We start from the raw sequence: 25288 nt of genomic DNA on the forward strand, positions 1-25288 counted from the left end.
CCTACGAATGGAGTATGCCATGGTTAGAGCCCTGCTTATGCTCCATGGTTATGCTCCTCTCCCACGCGCTGCGTTTCTCTCCCCAAGCAACCACAGATGTCCGCGCAGTGTGCGAAAAACAGCCAAACATCCAATGCCAAGTTTGGACAGCCACTGTACGTCCATGTTTGAATGCACACCTTCGGACGTGCAGTGGACATCCAGAAACAGATGCACAAGTCAAAATGACATCCGCCAGTGGACGTACAAAGTTACTATGAAGCATCAAATAATGGCTTAAATTGGGTATCGAAAGTAAAACGAAACGGATATCTTGCTTTTCAATTGAAGATTTTGTACATCAACGCCCTGACTTGTATAATGCATGTTTCATCTGCATATTTCTAAAATTAGGCCAAATTTCTTTAGATTTTTGAGTGACCTCACCAACTCCAACAATGATCTCTTTGGGGAAGGATATATAAGAATCGGGAACCACTAACAAAACATGTGAAACAAGTTCACTGTGCTCATGTACGCTTGTCTGCTCGGCCGGTAGTGCATTGGTCTTGTTCAGAGTGGTATTCGTTATCGGAACATAAGCTTCCTTTTGAACATCCTGAATACATCTAATTTTGGACGTACGACTGGACGTACTGAAGTTTTAAATCCGGACGTCCCATGGACGTACATTGTATGTCCAAAGGCCCGAAACTTCTGAGAGCGAGAATGGACGGCAACCACCAGACGGCCGACGGACGTCTGGTGGTTGCTTGGGAAAAATCAGGCAGATCAAAGGCAGCCACAGTGGTCACACCATGAATGATGCATGTTTATTGCGCTCGATACTTAATTTACACTTATGTACAGTGACTTTTCACAGTAATGCACAAGGTATTTGTTGAATCGACAAGCGTAGCAATGCAACAATAAATCTTCACCGTTTTTAACCACTCACCATGCTTTATAGATGAATGATGGTTGCATGGAGATGCCTAAAGCTTCCATATTTGGTTGTACTTTTCAAGCCTCCGACAGTTTGGCAAAACAGTAAGGATTCCCTTCAGGTAGACAGCCCAAAAATATCGTGTTGCCTTCTCCAGGGGTAGTGATATGTTGCTTTGCAATACTCGAGTTGGCAGTTTTAGGCCTATCGGCTGAACAACACAAATTTTTAAGTGCTCTGTGAATTGCTACTTCATCATTCATCATCATTTATTATATCCTTAAGGGCCCCTTGCGGGGTATTCCATAAGGGGGGAGCAAGTACAGAAATTCCACAGCAGGTGATGGTCGATGGTACAGGCGTAGAAGTGAGGCAGATTCGTAAAGAAATGGTACCAACACAGCAATATATATACATATGTACTTAAAGGAACTGTAACAATAAAAATAAGGAGCGAAGACCACTTTCAAAATAATTAATACGAGCCATTGATTGGCCACATGAACCAATCAATCCCACACACGTCCCAACCCGCGGTCACGTCACTTCGCCAGGCGGGCAGCACATACACAAGACCAAAGCCGAACGCCTAGCGCAGTCCTTGCGCAGACAACATCCCAGTGTCCCCGCCTCGACGCCCCGCAGTTGTCCGCGCGTTGAAAGGGACATGCTGAACGCTATGTAGTAATTCTAATACTGACAACAACCCAGCCAATGACAATACCTCATCAGCAGTCATGTCGAATAGGCAAGGCAGGAGAACAAATGTGAGGTAACATACAGGCTAGACAGCAAGAATTGTTGACTGCACTTTTTATAACCAGGACTGCATTGGTTTTACTTCATTCCAACATAGTTTCAGAGAGAGATACACGTTTATTCATCTTAAAGGGAAAGGAGTAAGACCAGAAACGTTCAACCACCCAAGACCAGGAGGCCACGATAATTCCTGTGCCCAGTCGACCAGAGCTTGTTGTTGTTATTTATACTGTGATAATTTGATATCTCTTGCTGCCGCCCAAAACCGCATGAGTAACAAAGTGGCGGCTCAATTAGATGCAGGGATGATGGATGAACGTTACAGTAACAAATAATGAAAAATGTTGATGAATGGGACGAACAGTTGGTAGACACTGGTAAAAGTATTAACACTTGTCCAGAATGGTAGGAATGTGGATAGGCCGATTTAATATTGCGTTGAATTTAACTAGCAGGAGATTTCGACACTGCACAAGGGTGTGGGTCAGAGAGGGTAGATGATCCGGCCAGCCAAAATGTCCGCCAGCACGGTATTGAACGACGGGATGCCAAGCGGTTCCGGAAGCAGCTCTACTTTCCCTTTGATCACCTGCGTGGAATACGGTGATTTGTTATGAGGGTGACAAATGCTGGCTCATTAGCCTTGAGGCAGCAAACTACCGTATTTACTTGCATAATCCTCACACTTTTTTTTCGGAAAAGTCAATGAGAAGTTAGGAGTGCGAGAATTATGCGGGAAAAAAAATCCGGTGCACAGTGTTGCCAATTTGTTTCCTGCCAATCCCGCTAAATGTAGCAGTCGTTTTTTGTATATGTAAGCTCAGTGTTGCCAACAGCAGCTATTTCTTTTTATTTTATTATTTACAATGTAAACAGTCTCCAGTCGATCAGTGATCATGAAATTGCCGCCTTTGCTTTCTGGCGCGCGCCCTATCTCGTCGTCGTCATGTGCGTGCCCTACCCCAGTAACGCACGTTGAAGTCGGTGACGCCGAAGTGCCTGCCTGCGTCGCAGTGGCTGTGTTCGATTGCGTAGTCTATCGCTTTCAATTTGAAAGCGGCAGTGTAGCTGGTGTTCTTCCCCATGGCGAAGCGGCACCAAGCACAAAACAAAGAGATCAAAAAGTTCTCAAAATGGCAGCGTGCTATCCACCACTGACGCAAGTGACTCATTGACTGCTGCTGCTCAACGACGGGACCACGGGACCACGACCTGCCACAACGACGACACGACAGCGGGCTGCGCGAACGCCGTCTAGTTGCGCGCACGCGAAACCGGCTCAAGGACAGTACGAGTAGCGTGTTAGAGCGCCTGTTAGGGAGTAGCCATGCAGGTTGTTAGGGCGCCTGGATGGCCCTGGATACACAGCGCTCTCCGCTGAACGGAGAGGCGGCGGGGGAGGGCGCGCGTTGGAGAGTGCGTGCACCATGCGGGTTTCGCGCACAGGCAACTTTCGCTGCTGCAAAGTTGGGGGTGCGAGGATTATGCGAGGAACCAAAAAATTTAAGTTTTGGTGGCTCACGTTAGGGGTGCGAGGATTACGCGAGTGCAAGGATTACGCGCGTAAATACGGTATCCGGTCTACAAAAAGCTTGCTCTGAACACTGTACCGTTGCTAGAGTAATACCTACTAAACACCAGAGCAGACAATTTCATAAGACATGTAAGTGCTTTGTTTTGCATCTTTAACCCTTTGAGGGTCAATTTTTTTCACCAACCGCAACCCCACAAAGTCGATTTTTGTTATTGCTGATTTAAATTCTTCAAATGAATCTATTTCGAGAAAAAATTATCATAATTTTTTTAGGGTGACCATAAAGTGACAAAAAAATCGTTTGTGTTGTTACATACATGTGGTTTATTCATGAGTAACATAAGAAAAATTCTAAATAAATATCTTATACTACTTTTACAAACTGATGCATTGTGCATCGATGTATCGAAATCAGATAGACATCAGTTTCGCGGGCACAAAAAGCAGGAAGCGCCCGGAGGACGATACTAAAACCAGCCGCTGTGCGCGCGCGCGCACGCGGCCGGATGCGCGAGCGATAGACGGTGCACCGCTCCTATAGAATACAAAAAAAAAAAAAGGAGAAAAGAGCCTCATCAGTTTCGCAGGCACCCTTGGTCTGTGGCAGGCGCAAGAAGCGAGAGGCGCCCGGGGCAATACCCAGCGCGCCTACTCGTTACCGGATGCACAAGCGATAGCCGGCGCGCCGATGAAGTAAATGATAAAAAAAAATAATCGAAAAGACCCATCGGCGCGAGAAAATAGTTTGACATATTTCCGCAGTGTGGCCGCACATGCCAAGCAAGAGAAGTTGGTGAAAAAGGCGCGCGTTTTAAACATACAAGCGATGACGTACATATATGTTATTGATCATTTTGAAGGTGTTTGCAGAGGATGCATACGCACGTCCGTGACCCTGAAAAGGTTAAAGTAAATCTTTCCAATGTTTGCTGGAAATGCAAACATCACTACTTGGATTTATTTTGCCTTGAAGGTTAGCCGAGGCGGAGGAATTACTGAAACGACTCATTATTTTGGACATTCTAATAGTTTAGTTGTGAAAAGTACCACCCCGTTTATCATTGGTTTACCCCTGAACCTTTGTCTGTGTCTTTGCTGCGCATTTCAAACATGAAAACGTGAAAAGTAAATTTAAAAAAGAAAAAAGAAAGAAAATGGAAAAATTTCCAAGCAGTATTCTCTAGCGGCACCGCTGAACTTTCGTAATCATGGCATGTTTTGATGTGTCTGCAGCCAGCCAAGGGTAGAAACGTACCCGCATCCGGAGTGCAAACTCTGGCCCGTAGGACTCGGCGTCAAACCGGATGTCACCTGCACCGCAAAGGGTAAAAAACGGTTCTCAATACAGTCAAAACCTGGACATAACGAAGTAGACAAAAATTCGTAATTTTTCACTAAACGCAGGTTTTCATTACATGCAGGCTTCGAGCTAGGGCCCGCCTGAATGACGCAGAAAGGAAATCAAAATGCTAGACATCACTGATGGTGAACTCACCCTTAAAGGATTCACCTCACAGTGAGAATCTGCATGATTTGTGCTTGCTGCTTTCCCACTAACTTCGCCACTACACAGCGCTCCAAAGAAACAAAGTCACTTATTCCCGTATTCACAAACATAACAAGTATCACTTTTGCGTTTTCACACTATCTGGCGCCTTAATTAACCCGTTTCAAGGACCGAACGTATGCTGATAGGGCGCCTTTGCGTGAAGTTGATGCTCTTTGCCACACTTAAAACTGTTGAGCGGGTGCTAGCTGGGATGTTGTACCGGGCGGCGACGTTCTCCTTTCTCGCCACAGGAGACAGCATTTAAAACTGTAAGCCTTGTTTTCAAAAGACAAAAGACTTTTCGTTTTCTGGCAGCAGAACTCATCACCGACAAACCGACTCCATAGAAAGCAGTGGAGACGCGAGACTACACGTCGACAAGGAGGCCTAGCACCTAACCGACACTGTGCCCACATTGGAAACGCGCGGTAGTTTGTGCAGAAGGCGAAGTTTGCTAAATTAGTTCAGATCTCCAGCCTATTTTTTTTAGAAAAAGTACACGAAACAATGGCTCATCAGCGTAGCAAATTCGTTACACCAAGGTTAACCGTCGCAACACCTTCATTACATAGGGGTTGCAAACACATGGGTTTCAATGGGGAATTGAAAAACTTCGTTAAATCCAGGAATTCGTTGCATGGGGGTTCGTTACATCCGGGTTTAACTGTATGATGACAGGTGACGAGTACTCGTTCACACAAAAGCAAGCACACACCCACACCACCTCAATAAGCTCGCCCCGAGAGCGGACAGCGGATGACAAATTGTCTTTCAAGAGAGGTTGTGCTACTGCTTTGAAATCTGCTGCGTCACACATTTTCACCCATCTTAGGTGGAACGATCTCAATACAGTCGAGTCCACTTATACTGATAACGTTTATAGCAATATATTGGATATCACGATGAACAACTATAACACTGTCCACTTTTTTATGATTTCTATGGTAAAATGAACCGCTTACAGTCACGCCTCGTTAATATGGACGCCTTCGTTCCGCAGAAAAATTGACCATAACGTGAGTTGCCCATAATAACGAATCATTGTCAAACCATGCTGAAGGTGTCTCACTTTTGAAGTGGCATATTTCCTTTTTCGGCTGAGCGGAAAGCTCTGCCCGTTTACGCTTAACACAAGCCATTGACTCCACCGTATGGACCAGAGAAGCGTACAGCCTTGCCTTTTACGCGCATCGAATATTGGCACGAACTATTACCGCCCTCTTATCTTGTCCTGAACCTCAGGAATTGCTATTTCCGGCGTATGCTGCACCGGGTAATCTTGTTTGATAAGAAAAAGGTGTAACCATTCGGCCCTACCCTAGGGTGTTGTTCGCTGATCACGAATGTTCTTGATCTGATTCGATGGCACTGAAAGGGAGACCGTTTCGAGATAAATGCATGCTTTGGACAACAATGAATTTCTGGTACACACTGGGACCTCTGGGGGTCAGCAGTCTTTCTTTCTTGTGTGTGTGTGGACCGGCGTCCATAATAACGAGACAAAAACGTCTGTATTTACCCGTTTCGTCCCTAAAATAGCCGTCCATAGTTCGGACTGCGGGTTTCTATACTAACGGGGCAGAATTGCATGGTGAGAGACTGGTCACCGGAAATTTCGTCCATATTACGGGGTGTCCATATTAACGAGACATGACTATTACAATGCTCCAGTGCTGCGACAACAAGGATAAGGACTGAACCCAGTTGCAGCAAGCACCGAAAATGCGAGCTGCTGCTGGCACTCTGCGCCGATGGCATGCACGATGCGCCTTGCATCCGTTCCGCCCCTCAGAAAATGAGTCGACTACGCTGCTTATGAGGAAGCGAGGGGAGAAGGGGGCAGTTTTCCTTCCGAAGCCCCCTCCCGGTGCCCTCACTTTGGCATCGCTCCTGCGGCTGCTCGCACCTTTGCTTGTTGTGACATGAGCGCACCGCTTTGAATTTGACTGCGCGCCACTTCAACAACCTCTGTTTTTCCACGGAAGGAACGTCGGAGTGCCTCACTGAAGAGGCGATCAATCTCCGGATACCGTACTTACCTGATTCTAACGTGCACTTTTTTCCCGGAAAAATAGGCCGAAAAATTGCATGTGCGTTAGAATCAGATACGAAACCGAAACTGCCCAAACAGTGGAAATTTCGTCCCACCCATCGCCATCGCCATCTCAAGATGGCACCAAAGCTTTTAGCAATAATTTTTCGGACGCAGGAAGCATAGGCGCCTAGGCTTTTCTATCGGCGTTCACACAAATCGTCAAATTGTTCCACTTGCGTGCTTGATAACAGCAATGGCAGCAGCAGCTCTCACACATTGAAAACAAGCAGTCGGATGAAGCGTGCGCTTCTGGAGAAGCTCGCGGGATGGGTGTGCGAGGTGTGGGCCACGATCCCATCAACCATGGTTGAACGTTCGTTCAGAAGTGTGGCATCGCGAACGCGCTTGACGGCACCAAGGACAAGATGTTGTGGGCAGCGGAGAGTGCCGAGGAGTGAGATGAGTGAGATTACTTCGCGAAATAAATCGCCCGTTTCTCTTGAATTCGTTTTTCTTGCTCACGTTACAATCGGAGGTACAAGTTTTTTCGTTTTTTTTGCCTGAAAAATCGGGTGCGCGTTAGAATCGGGGACACGTTAGAATCGGGGACGCGTTAGAATTGGGGGAGCGTTAGAATTGGGTAAGTATGGTACGTGCTGCGGACAGTGGTGACAGTGGCGACCATGACAGCTCTGATGACGCGGTTGCGCAGCCTATTCAGGTAGTGCCTTCGCAGGAGGCCCAAAGCATGATACTGTCCCTCAAGGACTTCATTTCTGCCGAGGACCTTTCGCACAGCTAGGTGAAGAACTTATCGATACTTTTGGCAAAGATGTGCACTAGCTTCGCGTGCAGCAAACAAAGGTGACCGACTATGGCTCCTTTTCTGCAAATAAGTAGTTGTACGACCTTCCTTGCATGCGAACAAACTGTTTCGAGCTCTGCTTCACCATTTTATTACACCACCCGCTTAAACGACTATCCGTTACGATGGAATTTCCTTGGCACTTGGATATTTTTCTAAGTGGACTACACTGTACTTCAACGATGGCATGTCATTCTACTCTAGTGTCTTTCTACTTTAGTGTCATTTTACTCTAATGTCACCCTACCCATACACTCACATTCTTTCCAATGAATTAAAATGTGATGTCGCTCATAATACTGCACCAAAGGGTTGTGAGGATCAGGGTATAATGACAATATGGATATGGTGACGTATGTACAACTGCACAAATTTCAAATTTTTGCTCGTAGCCAGGCCCACATCCTACTCTCTGAAGATGCTGAAGCCTCGCTTTTTAAAAGCGGGAAAGTACAGCGTCAACGGGCACCATTCGCACGGCCTTGTCATTTGCTTCTCATGCTCTAGAATCACACGGCAACGCATACAGAAACACAGGCACCATCTGCATTTGCAAGAGACCATTCCACACTGACAAACAGCACTGAATCCACCATGCATGTGTTCCCCCTCCATGGCCTAGCAGAGGCTTCGTGGTCATGAACGGGCCATCTCTTCATCGGTATTGCCTTACTAGTAAAGGATCGTGCCCAAGTAATTGTGTCATTTTACAAGCCCAAGGGCCCCGATTCAATCTTGAGAACTCGAGGAATGGCGAGTGTATGTTATTTTTCAGGCTCGAACTAAACCAGTCCACGCACATACACACGCATGCAGAGGAACTTCAAGACGTGTTCGGTGCTGCTCAAGGAATGTCGGGCCTAAAATCGCACTGCCAGAACAAATGCATCCCAGCCATGACAGACTACTTCGCACCAACAAGCTAAAAGGTAGGACAAAGATTTATTGCTTTGCTTCCAGAAAGGGTTGTCTGGCTGAGGGAACTCGATTCGAGCGTGCCAGCGATTCATGGGAAAGAGATGCCGCTCACCAACAACGGGGTGCTTGGTCAAGGCCCTCGCTGCCAGGCTGTAGATGGGCAGGGAGTCCCAGACCAGCACAGCCCTGCTCAGGAACCCTTGCACACACAGGACGACAAGGCGGAGCTGCAAAGAGCATACGGGACAATGAGCATATGGGACAAGGTGTACTGTTGGGCGAGTTGGTACTTCATTTTAAAAATAGCTACAGGGCGAATACAAACAAGGACACAGAAAGACAATGGGACAAGCGTCTTTCTGTGTCCTTGTTTTGTATTTGCGCTGTAGCTATTTTATCATATGGGACAGGGAGCATAGAACAAGGAGCATATAGGACAATGAGCATATGAGAGAAGGATCATGTCAGATAATGAGCATATGGGAGAAGGAGATTACAGAAAAAGGAGCAGGCGGGATGATGACTGCGTGGGAGAAAGGGACAATGGGCATAAGGAGCAGATGGGACAATGATCCTATGGGAGAAGAAGCATATAAGAGAAGGAGCATATGGAACAAGGAGCAAACGGGACGATGAGCACATGGGAGAATGAGCATATGGAATGATGAGAATATGAGAGAACTAGCATATGGGACAATGAGTGCATGGGAGAAGGAGCGCACGGGACAATGAGCAAATGGGACAGAAAGCATACAGAACAAGGAGCATACAAGACAATGAGCATATAAGAGAAGGAGCAGACGGAACAAGGAGCAAACAAGATGATGAGCACATGGGAGGAGCATATGGGATGATGAGAATATGAGAGAACAAGCATATGGGACAATGAGCATATGCGAGAATGAGCAGACGAGACAACGAGCATATGGGAGAAGGAGCAGATGGAACAAGCAGCATATGGGACAAGACGTGAAAAGAGAAGTAGCACAAGAGCTACCAACTTTGCAAATCGCACAGAATGAAAACTCAGTGCCAAAATGCAGATGCATGCAATTTGTCGCAAGTAGAGTGAGTGAAGAAAAGTTCCCCCGCTGCCTATATGCAGCTTCCCTATAGTGTCATAAGAACAATGATAGCGTACCGTCTATGCATGAAGTTTTCTGCATTGAGGCTCCACAAAGCCTAGGCGAGTCCTCCCTGTACATTGCATAAGTGGGTGTATGTGCTAGGGGCATGGAGCAAGAATATATATATGGGAGGCCGAACACCCATTGCAGCAGCCACAGGCAAGCGACCAGATATCACAATGAAAACAAACGCAGACTACAAAGCTTCACAGCTGTGACGGCAAAGGAGAGAATAGTGGTCCTGATAGACAAAATGATAGCAGCCACAATTCGTTCCATGGCTACGCAGCAGAATGCCGATTGCCACGGTCATGTTGTTTCTTTCCCAAACACAGATGCCGCTAGCTTAACCTGTGCCCAGTGCATTGCTGTAACGTCATCTGGCCTCCCTAGGAAGTGAAGTTTCCCCTTTTGTCTTGTTCGTACTCCTTGTCCAGGGGCCGCTTTGCATGCAAACTTGAAAGATCGTGGCAACCTTGCCATACACAGCTTCACCACAAAATGGCCACACAGGGTGGCAGAGATTCAGGAGAGAAAGGACCCGCCGCGGTGGCTCAGTGGCTAAGGCGTTGTGCTGCTGAGCAAGAGGTCGCGGGTTCGACTCCCGGCCGCGGCGGCCGCTTTTCTGATGGAGGTGAAAAGCAAAAACGACCGTGTGTACGAGATTTCGGTGCACGTTAAAGATGCCCAGGTGGCCAAAATTAATACGTAGCCCTCCACTACGGCACGCCTCATCGCCTGCGTTGTGTCGCCGCGTTAAACCCTACAACCAATCAATCAACTGAGGAGAGCAAGGCTCGCTCACTGTGAGAAAAACGGCGTAGTAGACGGCCGCGGTGGGGAAGAGGAAGAAGAGGACGCCAAACAGCATGGTGCCCAGCGCCTGCTGATACCGGTCGAAGTGGTGCGAGTCGACCCGCTTGCGCAGGGGGTTCCACTTGCGGCCGCGGAACAGCCGCCACAGGGCGCCCAGCGCCAGCAGCCAGCCCTGGTACAGGCGGCAGGCGTAGCCATAGAAGCAGTACACGTGCACCGTCGACAGCGCCAGCAGGTCCGAGGCCAGCGCCAGGTGGACGGTCAGGCTGCCGGGCCACAGGCTCAGCAGGGCCCCGACCCAGGGGTCCAGCACCCCCACGTAGGCTGTAATAAAAAAAATTGAAGCCGTTCCACTCAATGTGAAAGCCGTCGGAAGTGCAGAGTCGTGATTCGCCATAATGGGCTGTGGCACCATTCTTACTACACATCACGCTCTTCACCGCCCTGTCCCATTCCTCTTCTGATGAATTCAACTGAGGTTTGACCAGTGCATTTCAAATTTTCCACCTTCGCAGTGCTCCCGCAACCCCCTGCCTGAAACTGTGCCAGTGGGAGTTCTGTTCTTTTCTGCTTGCTTTTCCCTCCGCACATGCCGCCGTGGCACTGCCACTTTTTTTCGCTTAGTGTCGTAAAAACCAACCCAACGAGCATTCGTAATTTAATGAACGCGGGCGCTGCCGGCTAATTACAAATATTTTGCCCCAAATGTACCTGCAGTTTTCTTTGAACTACTAAACAATGGGGAGATGCGTCACAAGCGGCAGCAGTTCACGACTTTTGAACAGTTATGACGATATAAACTGCTTGGATTTCGAAGCCTCTGTGAGACGCCACTACGACAGAACGCCGTGGGGCTCTACTTGGGTCCAGCAAGCGAGCTACGATGACAAGGCAAGCCCCTAAAGTGCCCTGCCCCTAAAGCCCCTAAAGGAAGGAAGCAAGGAAGGAAGGAAGGAAGGAAATAAACAAAAGAAACCGTGGCATCTTTGTTCACTGCACTGCAAACAACCAGCATGCGATCGGATTTAATGAATTGTAACGTAGAAAGTTACGCCCCCTTAATTACTATGATAACTGATCAAGCTGTATAGAGGCAGGGAGTGGACTGGTGGACATCTGAGCCCAACCAGTCGTCCTTTCACCATTGCAGATTCTAATTATGGCACATGATGGATAAGGACCGAAATAGCAGCAGGATTAGCACACTGCTTGACTCTTGCAGCCATACCACTGACCTACTGACCTAGGGGTCCAGCATCCTCATGTAGGCTGTGAGTAATGAGGGAACGAAGGAGGGCAGAATTCAAACAGGAACAAAGCAGCGAGGGGTAGTAGTAGTGCAGTAAAACCTCGTTACAAGAGACACTGTTACAAACAAAAGACACTTCGTTATAAGAGACAGTTGAATGAAAACGGTTTGCTCGGTTTTGCTTTGCTATGTTCAGCATGTTAGCAACATTGCCTACAAAAGATCTTGGTTACATAACACTTGTTTCCCGCTTCCCTTGTGTGCCTCTTGCCACAAGGTTTTACTAAAACAGAGAACTTTATCTCGCGGAAAAATGTTTGTGGTTCATCAGTCCAGGATTCTTCAGTGTGGTTTCTCAGTCATAAGTATGACCAGAGTCCTTCAATGCTTTACTGGTCACGAAACTGCTCCGTAACTCAATGGGAGAGCTTCATATGCTGCATTTGGCCGCCGCGCGGTGGCGCCACCCTCTCACTGAGGTCACTCCTCGGGCGGCGTTGCGCTGGCTCGAACGGCGGAGCCGCGGCGAGTTGTGTTTGTTTTGTGCGGGAAAAAAATGTAATGTGCATATCGCGCTCTCGTGATGCGACTTAATTAGTGCCGAACATGTGTTGCATCCCGGGATGTCGTTTCTTGTACAACGGTACCACAAAAAATGTTTCCTTGTTCTGTTGACCGAGCGACGGGCAGCTGCGTGAGAATTGGAGGCGCGCCATTCCAAGGCGTTCTTGTATTACAGCGCACTACACACAGGAAACAGGGAAGGACGCAGACGCAGCGCTGTGTCTGCGTCCTTCCCTGTGTCCTGTGTGTAGTGTGCTGTAATACAAGAATGTCGAAATACCAACTCGCCCATCAGTCCACACTCATCAATTCCAAGGCGAGCAACGGGAGATTTCAGCTTCGATTATAAGTGTTCGACAGTGTGTGGAAATGCACTGTGTGTGAGAATGGAAAAAGCAATGTACCATTTTGAGAGCATCGTGGACCTAGAATTGTACAAGGCTAACTTAAAGCCGGATTTTTGTCATATCAGTCAGGTTGTAGCGGTGCTTCGTTACCTGTTTGCAAACTTGTGTTACCTTGCACTCAGGCTCGCGTGTAAAAGAGCTTTGGGACGTCCTTGTGCTTTTACTTTTCATATTTCCGCGAATTATCCCTTAGGGTTCGTTTTGTTTGTTTTGCAACCGCGCGTGGCCGATTCCGGTTTCTTATGTGGCGTTTCAACCGGAGCGCCCATTTGCTCTGTTTGTCGTACGTCCCGTTGGGCAATATTGTTTGATATGGAAAGGATGCCACCTTGTCGCTAACTTGATTTTTTGTTTCTTCGACAATGTTCTCGATCCTATTTCCATGGATCTGAAATTAATAACGTTCCGAGAGTAATGCATGCATAGCAAACGCCGCGCAACTCACTTTATCGACGTTCATCTGTGCACGTCACACTGCGGACTGCTTCTTCGACGTTTGTGTTTCATTCTAGTCTTTTGTAGTGCAGGAGACCGCTAGCTGTCTGCGTTCAGAAAAGCTTTGCTTCGTTCTTGGCTACGCGGAAACATTCTGTCTCCTTCGTGTGCTGCACATCGCAGCGCGAAAAAATAAATTTTTGTACACTGGACCACGCTCTTTCGTCTCCCTTCGTAACATAAATTTTTTGTTGCGTGTGATAAAATCAGTTTTATTGTTCTTTTTTCGCTTCCTGTTTTTGCAAGTACTGCAAAGCTTGGATGCAGAAAGACACATGGTGCAACATATATCTCTTCGTGTTTTGATCCTTCGTGTTTCTTCAGCGTTTTTAGATGTTCTCAAGTATGTACCTACTCATCGAAACGGCAATACTATTGGGCTACCTCTTTTAGCGTTCTGTGCATTCCAGAGCAATCAACGGATTCATTAAGCATAGTCTGAACGACACGTACTTGGTTTCTTTCAGTTTTTTTTTATTGTATTATCGATAGGCCCGCAGCAGTCCGTGACTACACAGTTACCGTATATGTTGTAATTACAACTTTGCTTTAAGAAAAGAAGCAAAATAGATTTTAAAATCCGTAAACACGACGGCACAGCGCTTGCGCCAGAGCACACAGAAGCCGTTGCCGTTCGCGGCCGAAGTCTACGGTAATTTGCTTCGAAAAATAAAACCCCATTGAAGGCAGGTGATATACACAATGACTGGACTATTCATCGCTAACTACTACAAAAACAAAACACTTAATCAGCGCGCAGACACCAAAAGCAGCAAGCGTTTGCACGCCAAGAGCTGGCCAATACGCCGCACGCGCGGCGGCTGGATGACCTTCGTGCGGCGGTGGCGCCTGTAGTGGCGCGCGCGGTCCCTATATGAAACGAGCGCCGGAGTTTCGTGACCAGTAAAGCATTGAAGGACTCTGGTATGACTCATGATGTGCTACACAAGGACAGGAGAGTTTCCTTGCTCAGTACACATAAAAAAGCTGATGTATTAAAAATTTCGGTGCACGATTAGTTTCCCGGTATTAATTTTTTTCTTTCGCACAATCACTCCAAAGAGAAAAAAAACCCCTTAGAAAACGCATGGCCAAGTAGAAACTTCAGGCAGCCAATGCCCATTCTACTTGGGGCTTGGGGGGGTTGGAGAGAAATTCCAGTCAGCTTTGCTTACTTCTCCACAGGCTTATGTGGTAGAGGAAGAAGCTTCCCAGTGCATTGTTCAGCTGTGCATTCAGCTTCAGTCCTGCCGGGGCGCCCATCAGCCACTTGACGACCGACTGCAGGTCCTGGACGACGTGCTGGAACAAAGCAACGAGGAAACAACTCTTTCACGGTCATTGTTCCCGTATGACCATATCCAAAATTCATATGACCCCATACGGCGAGTTTAACTCTTTTGTTATGGCAGAAAAATGATCGAGTTTGGGTGCTTCCACAAAAAACTTTTTTTCTCCTAAGCAAGAGGACAAATTTAGAATTTGTTATACACAAAATTGTACCTTATACTTAGCCCTCTCAATTCCATAGCAGCAATTTTGTGAGAGGTACAATTATTCAGAGGTTAGTTGTCCAATAAACAGAAAAAAGTGCACAAGAAAGTATAAACGCAATAGAAATAGGTGGCTGTACTAAGCCACAAAATTACCCTAGGAAATCTGGAACACACAAGTTGTTCCTATGTTCCTTAGCTATCATTCAATATAGTATACATCAATCCTGTTGTGGATTTTTGAATGCCCGTCAATCTAGCGGCCTTGACGGCAGTGCCACTCAGCGAGGCAGTAACACGCTGACAGAAAGCAAAGGTAAACATTGCAAGTGGAGCAGAAGACATCGTTCCACTTTGTGCCTTTGTTTTTCGTAGCAGATGTTGCAATTCCTTCTCTTCCCCATCCTTTTAGGCTGGTATTGTACAGGATCCAGGGGCAAAAAGAGGGCGTGTTCTTGCGACACTTCGTTGTACTTAAACATCTGCTTCATCGGAACTAAAATCTTACTATTCCACAGCGTCGCTAGAGTCATCACTGCTGCTGGGGTAAAAAAAGTAAGCAGTAGCAGCTGCCATAATCCCAGCGGTGGTAGACACCTTTTGCAGAACGCAGTGTGAAGTGGCCACCATTTCCACCCAACTGGGAGCTAGCTTGGGTTCAAATTTTCCCACAACGTGGCCTCCGCTCTCGAAGTGTGAACAAATGAAACTGAAACTGAAAGAAATTAAAGCCGTTCCACTCAATGCGAAAGCTGTCAGAAGTGCAGAGCAGTGATTCGCCATAATGGGTGGTAGCACCGTTATCCGCTCACTGATACCGCCCAATGCGATTCAAATTTCCCGCCTCTATAGTGCTCGCGCACCCCCTACCTGAAACTGCGCCAACATGAGTTCGTTCTTTTCTGTGCTTGTTTTTCCTCCCACAGGTGCCGGCATTGCACTGGCACTTTTTTTCACTTACTACCGTGAAAACCAACCCAACAAGCGTTCCTAACTAAATGAATGCTGGCGGTGCCGGTTAATTACGTATATTTTGCCGCAAATGTACCCACAGTTTTCTTTGCGCTAGACAACGGGGAGATGTATGACAAGCACCAGCGGTTCATGAGTTTCGAACTCTTATGACTATATAAACCGCTTGGCTTTTGAAGCCTCTGGGTTATGCCACAACAAAGCCGCCTCGACGGAACGCTGTGTGGCTGTAGTTAGGTCCAGCGAGTGAGCCACGAAGACAAGGCAAGCCCCTAAAGTGTTCTACACTTAAAAGGAGTTGCCAATAAGCACACCAGATGGGGATAGTTGTCTGCAAGGTGCCGTTTTGAGTTTCTGCACGAGGTTTGAAGTCATCCGAACTCTGTGTCCGGTAGCCTATAGCACCGTAACAAAAGAGTTAAAATTGACTATATACTATAACAAAGCAAAATCCTCTTTAGTGCCTTTATATCTCCGCAACCGAACACTCAACCCTGGCAGGTTTTAATGGTGTTTCTTGTGAATGGCCATACTTGTGTTTGAGGATAGTGTTATTTTGTTTGCATCAACTTCTGACTTAAAATAGAACACATATTGGGCATTTTCATAACCTCTGAGTGTAATATCGTATAGTTTTGTGCTGACTTTAGCAAGTTGCGTTACATTACATGGCATTCCGTCAGACCTTTACATGCCTTCATCGCTGATTGCTTCTGTAAAATGACACGACGAATTCACACAAAAAAATCACAAAGTTGAGGTTAAAGCCACAAGTACTGACTAAGCAACATCATCATTACCATCACTGTTGTTGTTGTCATCATGCGGCACTAAAACACCTAACACACTTTTGTCTCTAAGAGGTACTCACTGTGTCGATATCCCTAGATCATCATGTGACACTCCCACTTTTTCCCAGATTTAGTCCCTAAAAGGTACCTAGGTACATCCCTACATTGCAGGAACCTCACAGCAAACTTTTGTCCCTAAAAGGCACTCGAAGTGTCAATGTCCCTAGATCATCATCTGACACTCTGGGCCTTATTCCAAGTCCCTCCTCCACTACATTTGCTCCCTCCACTCGGCTGAGGGGAGGATTTTGCAATGCTTGTGCATGAGAAAATCGATTTCAAGGATCTCATCCACTGGAGGCTCAAGTGGAGGAAGGATCCAGAATAACAGAATCCAACTCATTCCCGGATTTTGTCCCTGAAAGGTACCTAGGTACATCCCCACATTTCAGGAACCTCACAGTGAGCACAGAGGGGCTGCCTACTGACCTCCGTCCACTCCAGGGAAGCCCAGGGAACTTGCTTTGAGAAGCCATCCTCCCAGTGCACAAAGCAGGCCAGCCACACGCCCAGGACTACATCCAGCAGGAGGGCACAAAGCTTGTTCCGGTACCTGCCGGCATTTAAACGGGCCATAAAGACAAAATGCAACTTAGTTCAATTTGAAAGAACTGGTCTACCTTGGGTAACTAAACCAGCTACCACCCTGCTATGAAAGACGCATTTTTAACTTAAAATAAGCAAGAAGTATTGAAAAACTTTCGAATTTCGTGCTACAGTGACTTAAAGGGGCCATGCATAGAAAATACAAGTTTGTTTTATTCGAAAGATTTCATGTTTTATAGTGCCCCAGCCCTTGTCCGGAAGCAAACGATGGTTTATTCACTGAGAAATTAATCAATTCAAGTTAAACTTTTGATTTTTCTCGCGAAATCGTGTGTTTCGCGACGTCTGCAATGACATCACAAGAACAGGTCTTCAAGCTGCTGCGGAGCCTTGCTCACCGTTAGTCAACCTAGATGGCACCACCATACCACGAAGTGCCGTTTTCTGACTTTTTGCATTGTTTTTGATCGTATTTGTAACTGGACTGTTTTTGTTTAGGTAGAAAATAATCGTTTCCTGAAACATGGTGTTCGCTTGACAAATTTAGTCACGTAAGACACCGTTGCTTACGCCAATCGGCCAGTGTCATCTGAGACAACCCGAAAGCGCCGCAGTTCTGTGCAGCTAAACCTAGCATAGTGCGTGCAGTACCAACAGCAGTACACATCGGTACTTCTATGCTTACGGGTACTTTCGTAACTTAACACTGTTTACCCCATCATTCCTACTGCTATAAAAAGAATGTGCCCTAAATGTGTAAGTGCAGATAGCTCGTTCGGCAAGCTTATAAAGTGTGCCCAATTTGCGTTTGCTTCTGCCGGCCTCACCCAATCGCAGAGCTGCCACATATGACATCATAGGTTCTGTTGCGGGAAATGAGCTAGTGGGTCGCATGGCCATTCCCTTTTTTCCTAGTTATGCAACTTATCTGAGGGAAGTTTACGTTAAAAGTGGTGTCAGTACGATTCTATTGAAGCACTGTTTTGAATGAACCAAGCTTGTGTTTTCTCTGCATGGCCCCTTTAATGTCGGAAGAAGTGACGCGATAGAGCAGCACTAAACACAGTTATTCGTGGGTTAACTGCCCATCAGCATTAAAGCAATACGATCAAACAGGATTTGAGGCCCAACTGCAACCACAGAGTCATGTTTCTTGGCGGTGGCTTAGGGCAGCGGCCACTAATTGCACAAACAAGATTCAATGATGTCACAGAGAAATCGCCAGAAAGTGTCTGGGGCCTCGCCACTGCTTCATATGTTTTAAAGCGAAGCTTTGTACCTCTACCCCCCAAGGGTTCTGTCGCGACTGCTGGTGTCAACAGCAAACTCCCAAGAACAAATAAAAGAAGTTACTGGCGCCACCAGGAATCGAACCCGGAACGAATAAAGAAACGAAGCGAAAGCGCGTTGTCTTACCGATTGAGCTACGAGCCCACGCAGAGATGGGGGAGACAGACTGTGCACTCACAGAGCACATCTGCGGGTTTACCTCCTGCATTCGTGTTGAATACCATGAGATAGCCTCACGCGATCTCTCGTGCCGTGAGCGCTCTGCCCACGGCCAAGTAGCGGCTGTGTGCGCGATGCGCATGTGATAGGAGTTATAAAAATTAAAAGAAGCTCACACCAACACATGGCATCTCACTTCTGCTCCGTCTCTGCCGACGATCTCGTCGCCTCTGTCAGCGGCGGCAGAGACGTGAGAAGTAAGATGGTTTAACACCGAGTTTGAGCTTCCTTTAATTTTACAAAAAAAGAGTTTCCACTCATCTGCTTCTCCAATACGACCCAAGTAACCACTATTCATGGATCATGCATTGATTTAACATCAGCAAAAAATAGCTCTTTGAAGTACTAAAGGGTGTGGTTAGGTGGAATTCATTTGCCTCTGGTTTCACTCTTCGTAGAGCCCCGTGTGTGATTTCAAGTGACGTCGCATGCGCAATCGTTGTGGGTGTCGATCGTTTGCAGCTTTGCTTTCAACCCCCTTCACAGGGTGGATTGGTGCGCATTTTTTTAACATCTTGACTGCTTCTTTCACATTTGCAATGAAATTGGGGTGATTGTTATCGGGAAAAAGCAGTATTTTTTACAAACCAAAACTGTACGGTGTCTTCATGGCCCCCTTTGAACCACGCTTGCAGTCAGAATTGGTAACCACGGCCTCTGCGTCTATTTTCAAGCGGTTGTGCAATCCCAAAATCAACACCAAACGCACAAAGCTGAGATACCAGCAAATAAGGTTTAGCACGTCAATCTGGCATTGGGGTTGTGGTGAGGAAGAGAGAAGTATCGTAATTGTCCAAATATTAGAAAAGAAACCCCCACAAACCTCCACCATGCAACGTTACGAATTAGTCTCAAACCTCTAATCTACTTGTTCTCACTGTCAATACTCGATTTGAGCTGAAAACTTCAATGTTCCGACAGGTGGACATGATAAGAAATGCACTCAGGCTCAAAGTGAGACCCTTGGAAAGAAACAGAAACGGCCTGATGGATGACACAACTTTCATGGGACAGAAATAAAAAAAATGAAGCCGTTCCACTCAATGTGAAAGCTGTCAGAAGTGCAGCGCAGTGATTCGCCATAATGGGCTGTTGCGCTGTTATCCGCTCATTGCTACCACCCAATGCAATTCAAATTTCCCGCCTTCACTGTGCTCGCGCGCCCTCTGTCTGAAACAGCGCCAGCGGGAATTCTATTCTTTTTGGGCTTGCTTTTCCTCCCGCACGTGCCGGTGTTGCACTGCCACTTTTTTTCGCTTACTATCGTAAAAACCAGTCCACCGAGCGTTCCTAACTAAATGAACGCGGGCGCTGCCGGCTAATTACGTATATTTTTCCTCAAATGTACCTACAGTTTTCTTTGCGCTAAACAACGGGGAGATACAATAAGACAAGCGCCAGAGGTTCACGAGTTTTGAATGCTTATGACTATATAAACCGCTTGGCCTTCAAAGCCTCTGGGTTATGCCACGACGACAGCTGCTTCGACGGAACGTCGTGTGGCTCTACTTTGGTACAGTGAGCGAGCTATGATGACAAGGTGAGCCCCTAAAGTTCTCTGCACTTAAAAAAAGCTTGCACAAGACAATGGTGGTTTGGATCCTTGCAGAGAGCCTGGAATTTGCAGCGAACAAACATTGCTGATGACGATGATAACAGGTAACTTGCGTATGGTACAGGGTCAACCATGGAGTCAATAAAAGCTTAGGGGAGGCCCTGCCATACATTGGTGCATTGGGAGGAGTGTGAAGAAAGTCAGGTGGTTTTGTCGCCCTTTCCTGGAGGTCAGTAGGAGCTCAGTTGTAGCAACAGCAGTGAAAGCTTGCCCACCGAGGCGCTACATCATGGCACAGACCAGTCGATATCCAGTAGTTGAGAGGCATCCACGAAACAGGCGACAGTGGCATGAAAAAAGGAGGAGGGAACGGTGAGTGTGGACAAAATGCAAACAAAAAAGGGGGCGACCTAAACTGGCATTTCTGGCTTAAAGGTCAACTGCACTCTCATTTCACCTCGGCTGGATTTACTTTGAACGTACAGTTTGTGCCACCAAACCAACTGGGACATGACTGGTAGCCCCCTGAAATGTGTTGTTAATTAGTTAGAAATGTTTAAAATAGCTCCGTCGCAGGCAACGTTGCACCTGCCGGTGGATGTGCAGACAGCCATGAAGCAGAAGTGACATTGCAGCCGGCCCTGAACTTTTTCGTACTGCCAGCCAGGAGAAACGGTTGAGCTCTGTTTGGCGTGCTTCTCCTAAGGCTGCGGCGAGGGTGAAGTGTTGCACGCAGGTTTGCTCTAGCCGGCCAGCCGCGCGCGGCCGTTCGCTTGCCGGCTGAAACGTCACTTCAGCCTGGCTGCAATGGCCGTGCTCTTCTCAATTTCGGCTAAAAAATTTCCAATTTTTGACAGTTGTTTGCACTGTGGATATGTGCATTTCGGCTGTCCTATTTCATACCTTGCAGTGTTCTTAGTTAGAAGCAATGTTTTAAAAACGTTAAAACTCCGAGTCCAGTTGGCCTTTAAGTAGAGCTGATGCTGGGGCCTCTCTTCAGCTTTCTTTTATGGGGGAACATTTTAGCCTACGTGGCAGCTTATGTAACCCCATCTAGGAGGCTTGGCTTGGGCAGACAGACGAAATCCAGGAAGTACATCGGTTAGGCTCTGTTCTTTTACCTTATCAGTATTCGGTTAAATCTTACCGTAGCGTTACGCGCTTGTGAATCAGCACGCTGTCCGCCAGGCCAATGAAGTCATCGAGGCGCTTGCAGATCAGGGAACCCGTAGACGTCGCCTGTGCACATGTGGACAGGCATTTCACCACCCTGCAGGACACAGAGCACCACACGTCTATCCTTTAACAGTTACTATGGTACCGCACGCTTCGTACGTGATGATTGTAGGTATGGCATAAAAAAGGGCAAATCCGTGCCTCGCCACACAAATACCTGAGGTAGTTCAATTCCCTTTCACCATGTGCGGCCACACAATACGCACGACTCCCGTCATATATTTTCGCGATTAACAGATCACGAAATTAGGTAAGTGTACAGGGGGGATTAAAAGAAATACGAACAACAGAACACACAGCCTAGGATGCATGCCGCATCGTCTGGCTGCGCTGTCAGTAAACTGCGCACAGGAGTAGTTCTTTCAGAGCATTTGAGAGTGTGGCCTACTGTTAGGGGAAATGCTTGATAAAGAAGCGATGCTGGTCATTTATTTTGAGGGGCGCCTTTTTATGCCGTGTCGCCACTGGGCATCCTATTATCTACTACATACGGGAGCCAAGCGTTGAGCAGGCTGATATCATGCCCTTGAACGATCATCCTGCTCAGTGGCGACGCAGCGTGAAAAGGCGCCTCAAAACAAACGACCGGGGCGGCTTCTTGATCAAGCATTTCCCATAAATGTAGGCCACATTCAAACGCTCTCGAAAAAGTGCGCATGCGCGCAGTTTACTGAATTTGCAGCCAGATGGTGCAGCATGCGTTGGAAGATGTGCACTCCGTTGTTCGTATGTCTTTTAATCTCCCCTTTACTTACAATCATGCAATGTGTTTTTGTGTGTGTGAACGAAATACTTCTAGGCCAAAACAAGGGGAGGAGAGGATTCGGGGGTGGCAATCACGCGGTAAATCAAATGGTACTGACTACAGTGACGGGGCCCGTCGCTTTAAATTATGCACTACAGTGACGGGGCCCCGTCACTTTAAAATCTGCACTACAGTGACGGGGCCCCCAAAAGTTCCGTCCAGAGGAAACGCAACTCGCGTTGAGAGCAGTCTCTCTTGATTTTTACCCAACCGGCCAAACCACTACCGCTCACTGACTAGCCAGAATCACTGATAATTATTAATCATTATTATTAATTACAGATGGTCGGACTAACTCTAGCTCTATCCGAACGGATCTCCAAGCCGCCACCCGACGCCCGCTTCACAATATTTCAGCGAGAGCAGTCGGTCTTGATTTTTACCTAACCGGCCAAACCGCTTCCGCTCACTGACTAGCCAGAGTCACTGTTAATTATTAATCACTGGTAATAATTACAGGAGATCGGGCGTAACTGGTGATGGCTACGTCGGCCTTGGCTCCAATGAGCGGGAGCGGTTCGGCCGTTTGAGTAAAAAACCAAGACCGACTGCTCTCACCGCGTGAGCATTTATTTGCTGTTACAAAACGCTAACCACGCGGCCACACACACACACAAACACACACATACAAAAAAAAATAAAAAAACAATGCGAGAACCGAACCACGGACTACAACGTCCGTAGTCAGCGACTGAACCCCTGCACCAAATCCCACATCGAGAAACGTCTTCTAACCGGCTGGTTTTGATTTTGTTATATTGAGGGGGCCCCGTCACTGTAGTGTAGATTTTAAAGTGACGGGGCCCCGTCACTGTAGTGCACATTTTAAAGTGACGGGGCCCCGTCACTGTAGTGCAGATTTTAAAGTGACGGGGCCCCGTCACGGTAGTCAGTACCAAATCAAATTATTATCAACGAAGAACTTATCGCCTTGACTGCGCGGTTACACTCACCTATGCGGAAGTTTAGATATGAGTGCTAAGTTCGCCGTCTTAATCGAAAAGCCCAGGCAGATAGCCGGCGTCCAGAGAAAAGAGATGCCATCTTGCGATGCGTTAGCGTAGACGACGTCTGTCAAACACGCGACACTGCTGGGCACGCGAAACCGCTGACACTCGAGCAGCCAGCCCACAAGCGCGTTCACGTCACTCTCGTGAAAACTGGGCGTTCGCTGAAGTTCACTCGCGTCGTAGAGCACTACCGTCGCCTTCGTTGACGGATGTCTCACGGAGGACTGCACGACCTTCCCGTATTCGTTGATTTGAATGCAGAAGTCCAGCGTCTGTTTGGCGTGCGCCACCAACACTAAGTCTTCACCTCTCGTCAGCAGTCCGAAGAGGCATGTATGCGAAGCCGATGTCTGCGCCAGCGCGCTCCTCAGACGAGTCACAGTCGCCGTGTTTCGTTGGTCTTGCCGGAGGCGAAGCGATGCTGTGCACGCCAAGTTGGGCGCCGTGCCGTAGGTGCATGCCACTAGAATCCCCGTGTCCTGGCAAAGCTGCACGGGTAGAAAAATATTTCTGGCGACTATGGCCATTTGGCATGAGCCGGTCCAAGCTGGAGCAGGCCAAGTCGGGCGGTGTGCTACGAGCCTACGAGTGGTTTCGATTTGCGCACATCGCCATTTTTGTTACCCGCGTTGGATTGGATTCCCTCTGGATTCAAACATGCTTCATCGCTTCGTAAAACATTTTTTTGGGGAGGCTGCTCGAAAAAATACAAAGTTGTGCGTGTACAGCTACACTGAATAAAATTGTTATCACTTATTTCTTCATTTGTTTTCAACAGCACGTAATTTGTTTTAAAACTAACAGCCGCTAACAGCACTTTAAGATACTGCATCAAGACAAGCCGCATTGAGGCGCAAGCCAACATGGCGGCGTTTAATCGTTGGATATCGAAACTGATCGCGATGTTTCGCGTTCTCGCTGCCGAGGTCGCCTACTTATCGCAGTTGTGACCACACCGGCCAGATACCAGCGTAGACGGCTCAAGTTTCCCGATCTCGCCGCGCACTTCTCCGAGGGCTGCGTAAGTTCGTGCAGGCGGCGGCAATGACGTCACGATGGAGCAAGGCGACGAAAACACCAGCAGCGGTGACAGCGATGATGGGCCGACGACCGACGCTAATCCACGTGTCGCTCCGCAGCAGGAGCCCGAAACGGTCGCCGACGACGTCCAGCGCAGCGCGGTCAAGCAGCGCCGGAGGACAATGACGTCGTACGCGCGAGAACTTTTTTTCCTGACGCTCCTGCTCCTGGGGAGCTGGGCGGCGTTGCACGAAACGTCGTACAAGACGAGACCGGCACCGCCTCCGGAGCGCTTCTTCCCGTTGCATTCCCTCGTCAACGACTCGTTCAGGTATACCTAAACTTCTTAGGTTGTGTTTACCGGCACTTTCATAAGCGCCCTGCCGGGAATGTATGGTAGATAACGAACAAATACGATGTGCGTGATACACAGACGCTTTCATTTTGATAAAGTACGGACTCCAGTCATGTAAGCTCTTTAAGCTCACACGTCAGTCCGAAGTTCGGGCGACGTAAACGTCAGCACAAAACTTCACGGACCAATGACGTACAAGAGAGTACGGCACTCTTACCATTTGTTACTGATTGGTGACGTCACGGAAGGTATGCAGATCACTGGTTGACGGGTGACTTGCACGGGGGGGCGGGTTCGAAGGGCGGTGCTTTTAAATTGCTTATCGCGCGCGCGTGTCATTGTGCAAGTTGGAGAGGAACTGAGGGGGACGGAACAACTCCCCCCCCCCCCCCGCGCAAACTGTTGCGTTTGCCGAAAGGGCACCAGTAAGGGAGTCGTTACATTAAAGGAGGGGGTGTCATCAAAAATGCAACTGTACTTTTTGCAGGAACACTGACATTGGTTGCCAGTGATGTTTCATACTGGGGAGAAAAATTCCCATTTCTCGGTTCAGAAATTCCCTATTTTTAGCATATTTTCCCCGCTGGTTTCTCAAGAATTCCCTGCAAAATTCCCTGCGTTTTCTTTCTGCAGCTGATACATCTTTACGTGGATTCCTGTTTGGTTTTCGACATTAGCCAGTGCCACCTATGT

At 47.6% G+C, this 25288-nt stretch overlaps 2 protein-coding genes across 2 annotated transcripts in view; one reads left to right on the top strand and one right to left on the bottom strand.

Annotated features, from left to right (window-relative positions):
• Positions 1 to 782: 782 nt before the first annotated feature.
• On the bottom strand, positions 783 to 23834 carry Pig-q (phosphatidylinositol glycan anchor biosynthesis class Q). The gene is made up of 8 exons (XM_077670053.1): positions 23164 to 23834; positions 21317 to 21439; positions 16989 to 17112; positions 14419 to 14545; positions 10518 to 10852; positions 8698 to 8812; positions 4474 to 4529; positions 783 to 2273 (listed from the first exon to the last, which is right to left on the bottom strand). The coding sequence occupies exons 1-8, from the start codon at positions 23745 to 23747 to the stop codon at positions 2169 to 2171; spliced, it is 1569 nt and encodes a 522-aa protein (XP_077526179.1). The 5' UTR covers positions 23748 to 23834; the 3' UTR covers positions 783 to 2168.
• Positions 23834 to 25288, top strand: part of LOC144138016 (thioredoxin domain-containing protein 11-like) — a 28259-nt gene continuing 26804 nt past the window's right edge. The window contains exon 1 of the mRNA XM_077670052.1: positions 23834 to 24571. Coding sequence (XP_077526178.1) covers positions 24276 to 24571 — 296 coding nt within the window. The 5' untranslated portion in view covers positions 23834 to 24275. The remainder of the gene's footprint in view (positions 24572 to 25288) is intronic.

This window comes from Haemaphysalis longicornis, unplaced genomic scaffold, assembly GCF_048455015.1.
Source record: "Haemaphysalis longicornis isolate Haplotype H1 unplaced genomic scaffold, Haemaphysalis longicornis Haplotype H1 scaffold_5, whole genome shotgun sequence".
In the NCBI taxonomy this organism is placed as follows: Eukaryota; Metazoa; Arthropoda; class Arachnida; order Ixodida; family Ixodidae; genus Haemaphysalis; species Haemaphysalis longicornis.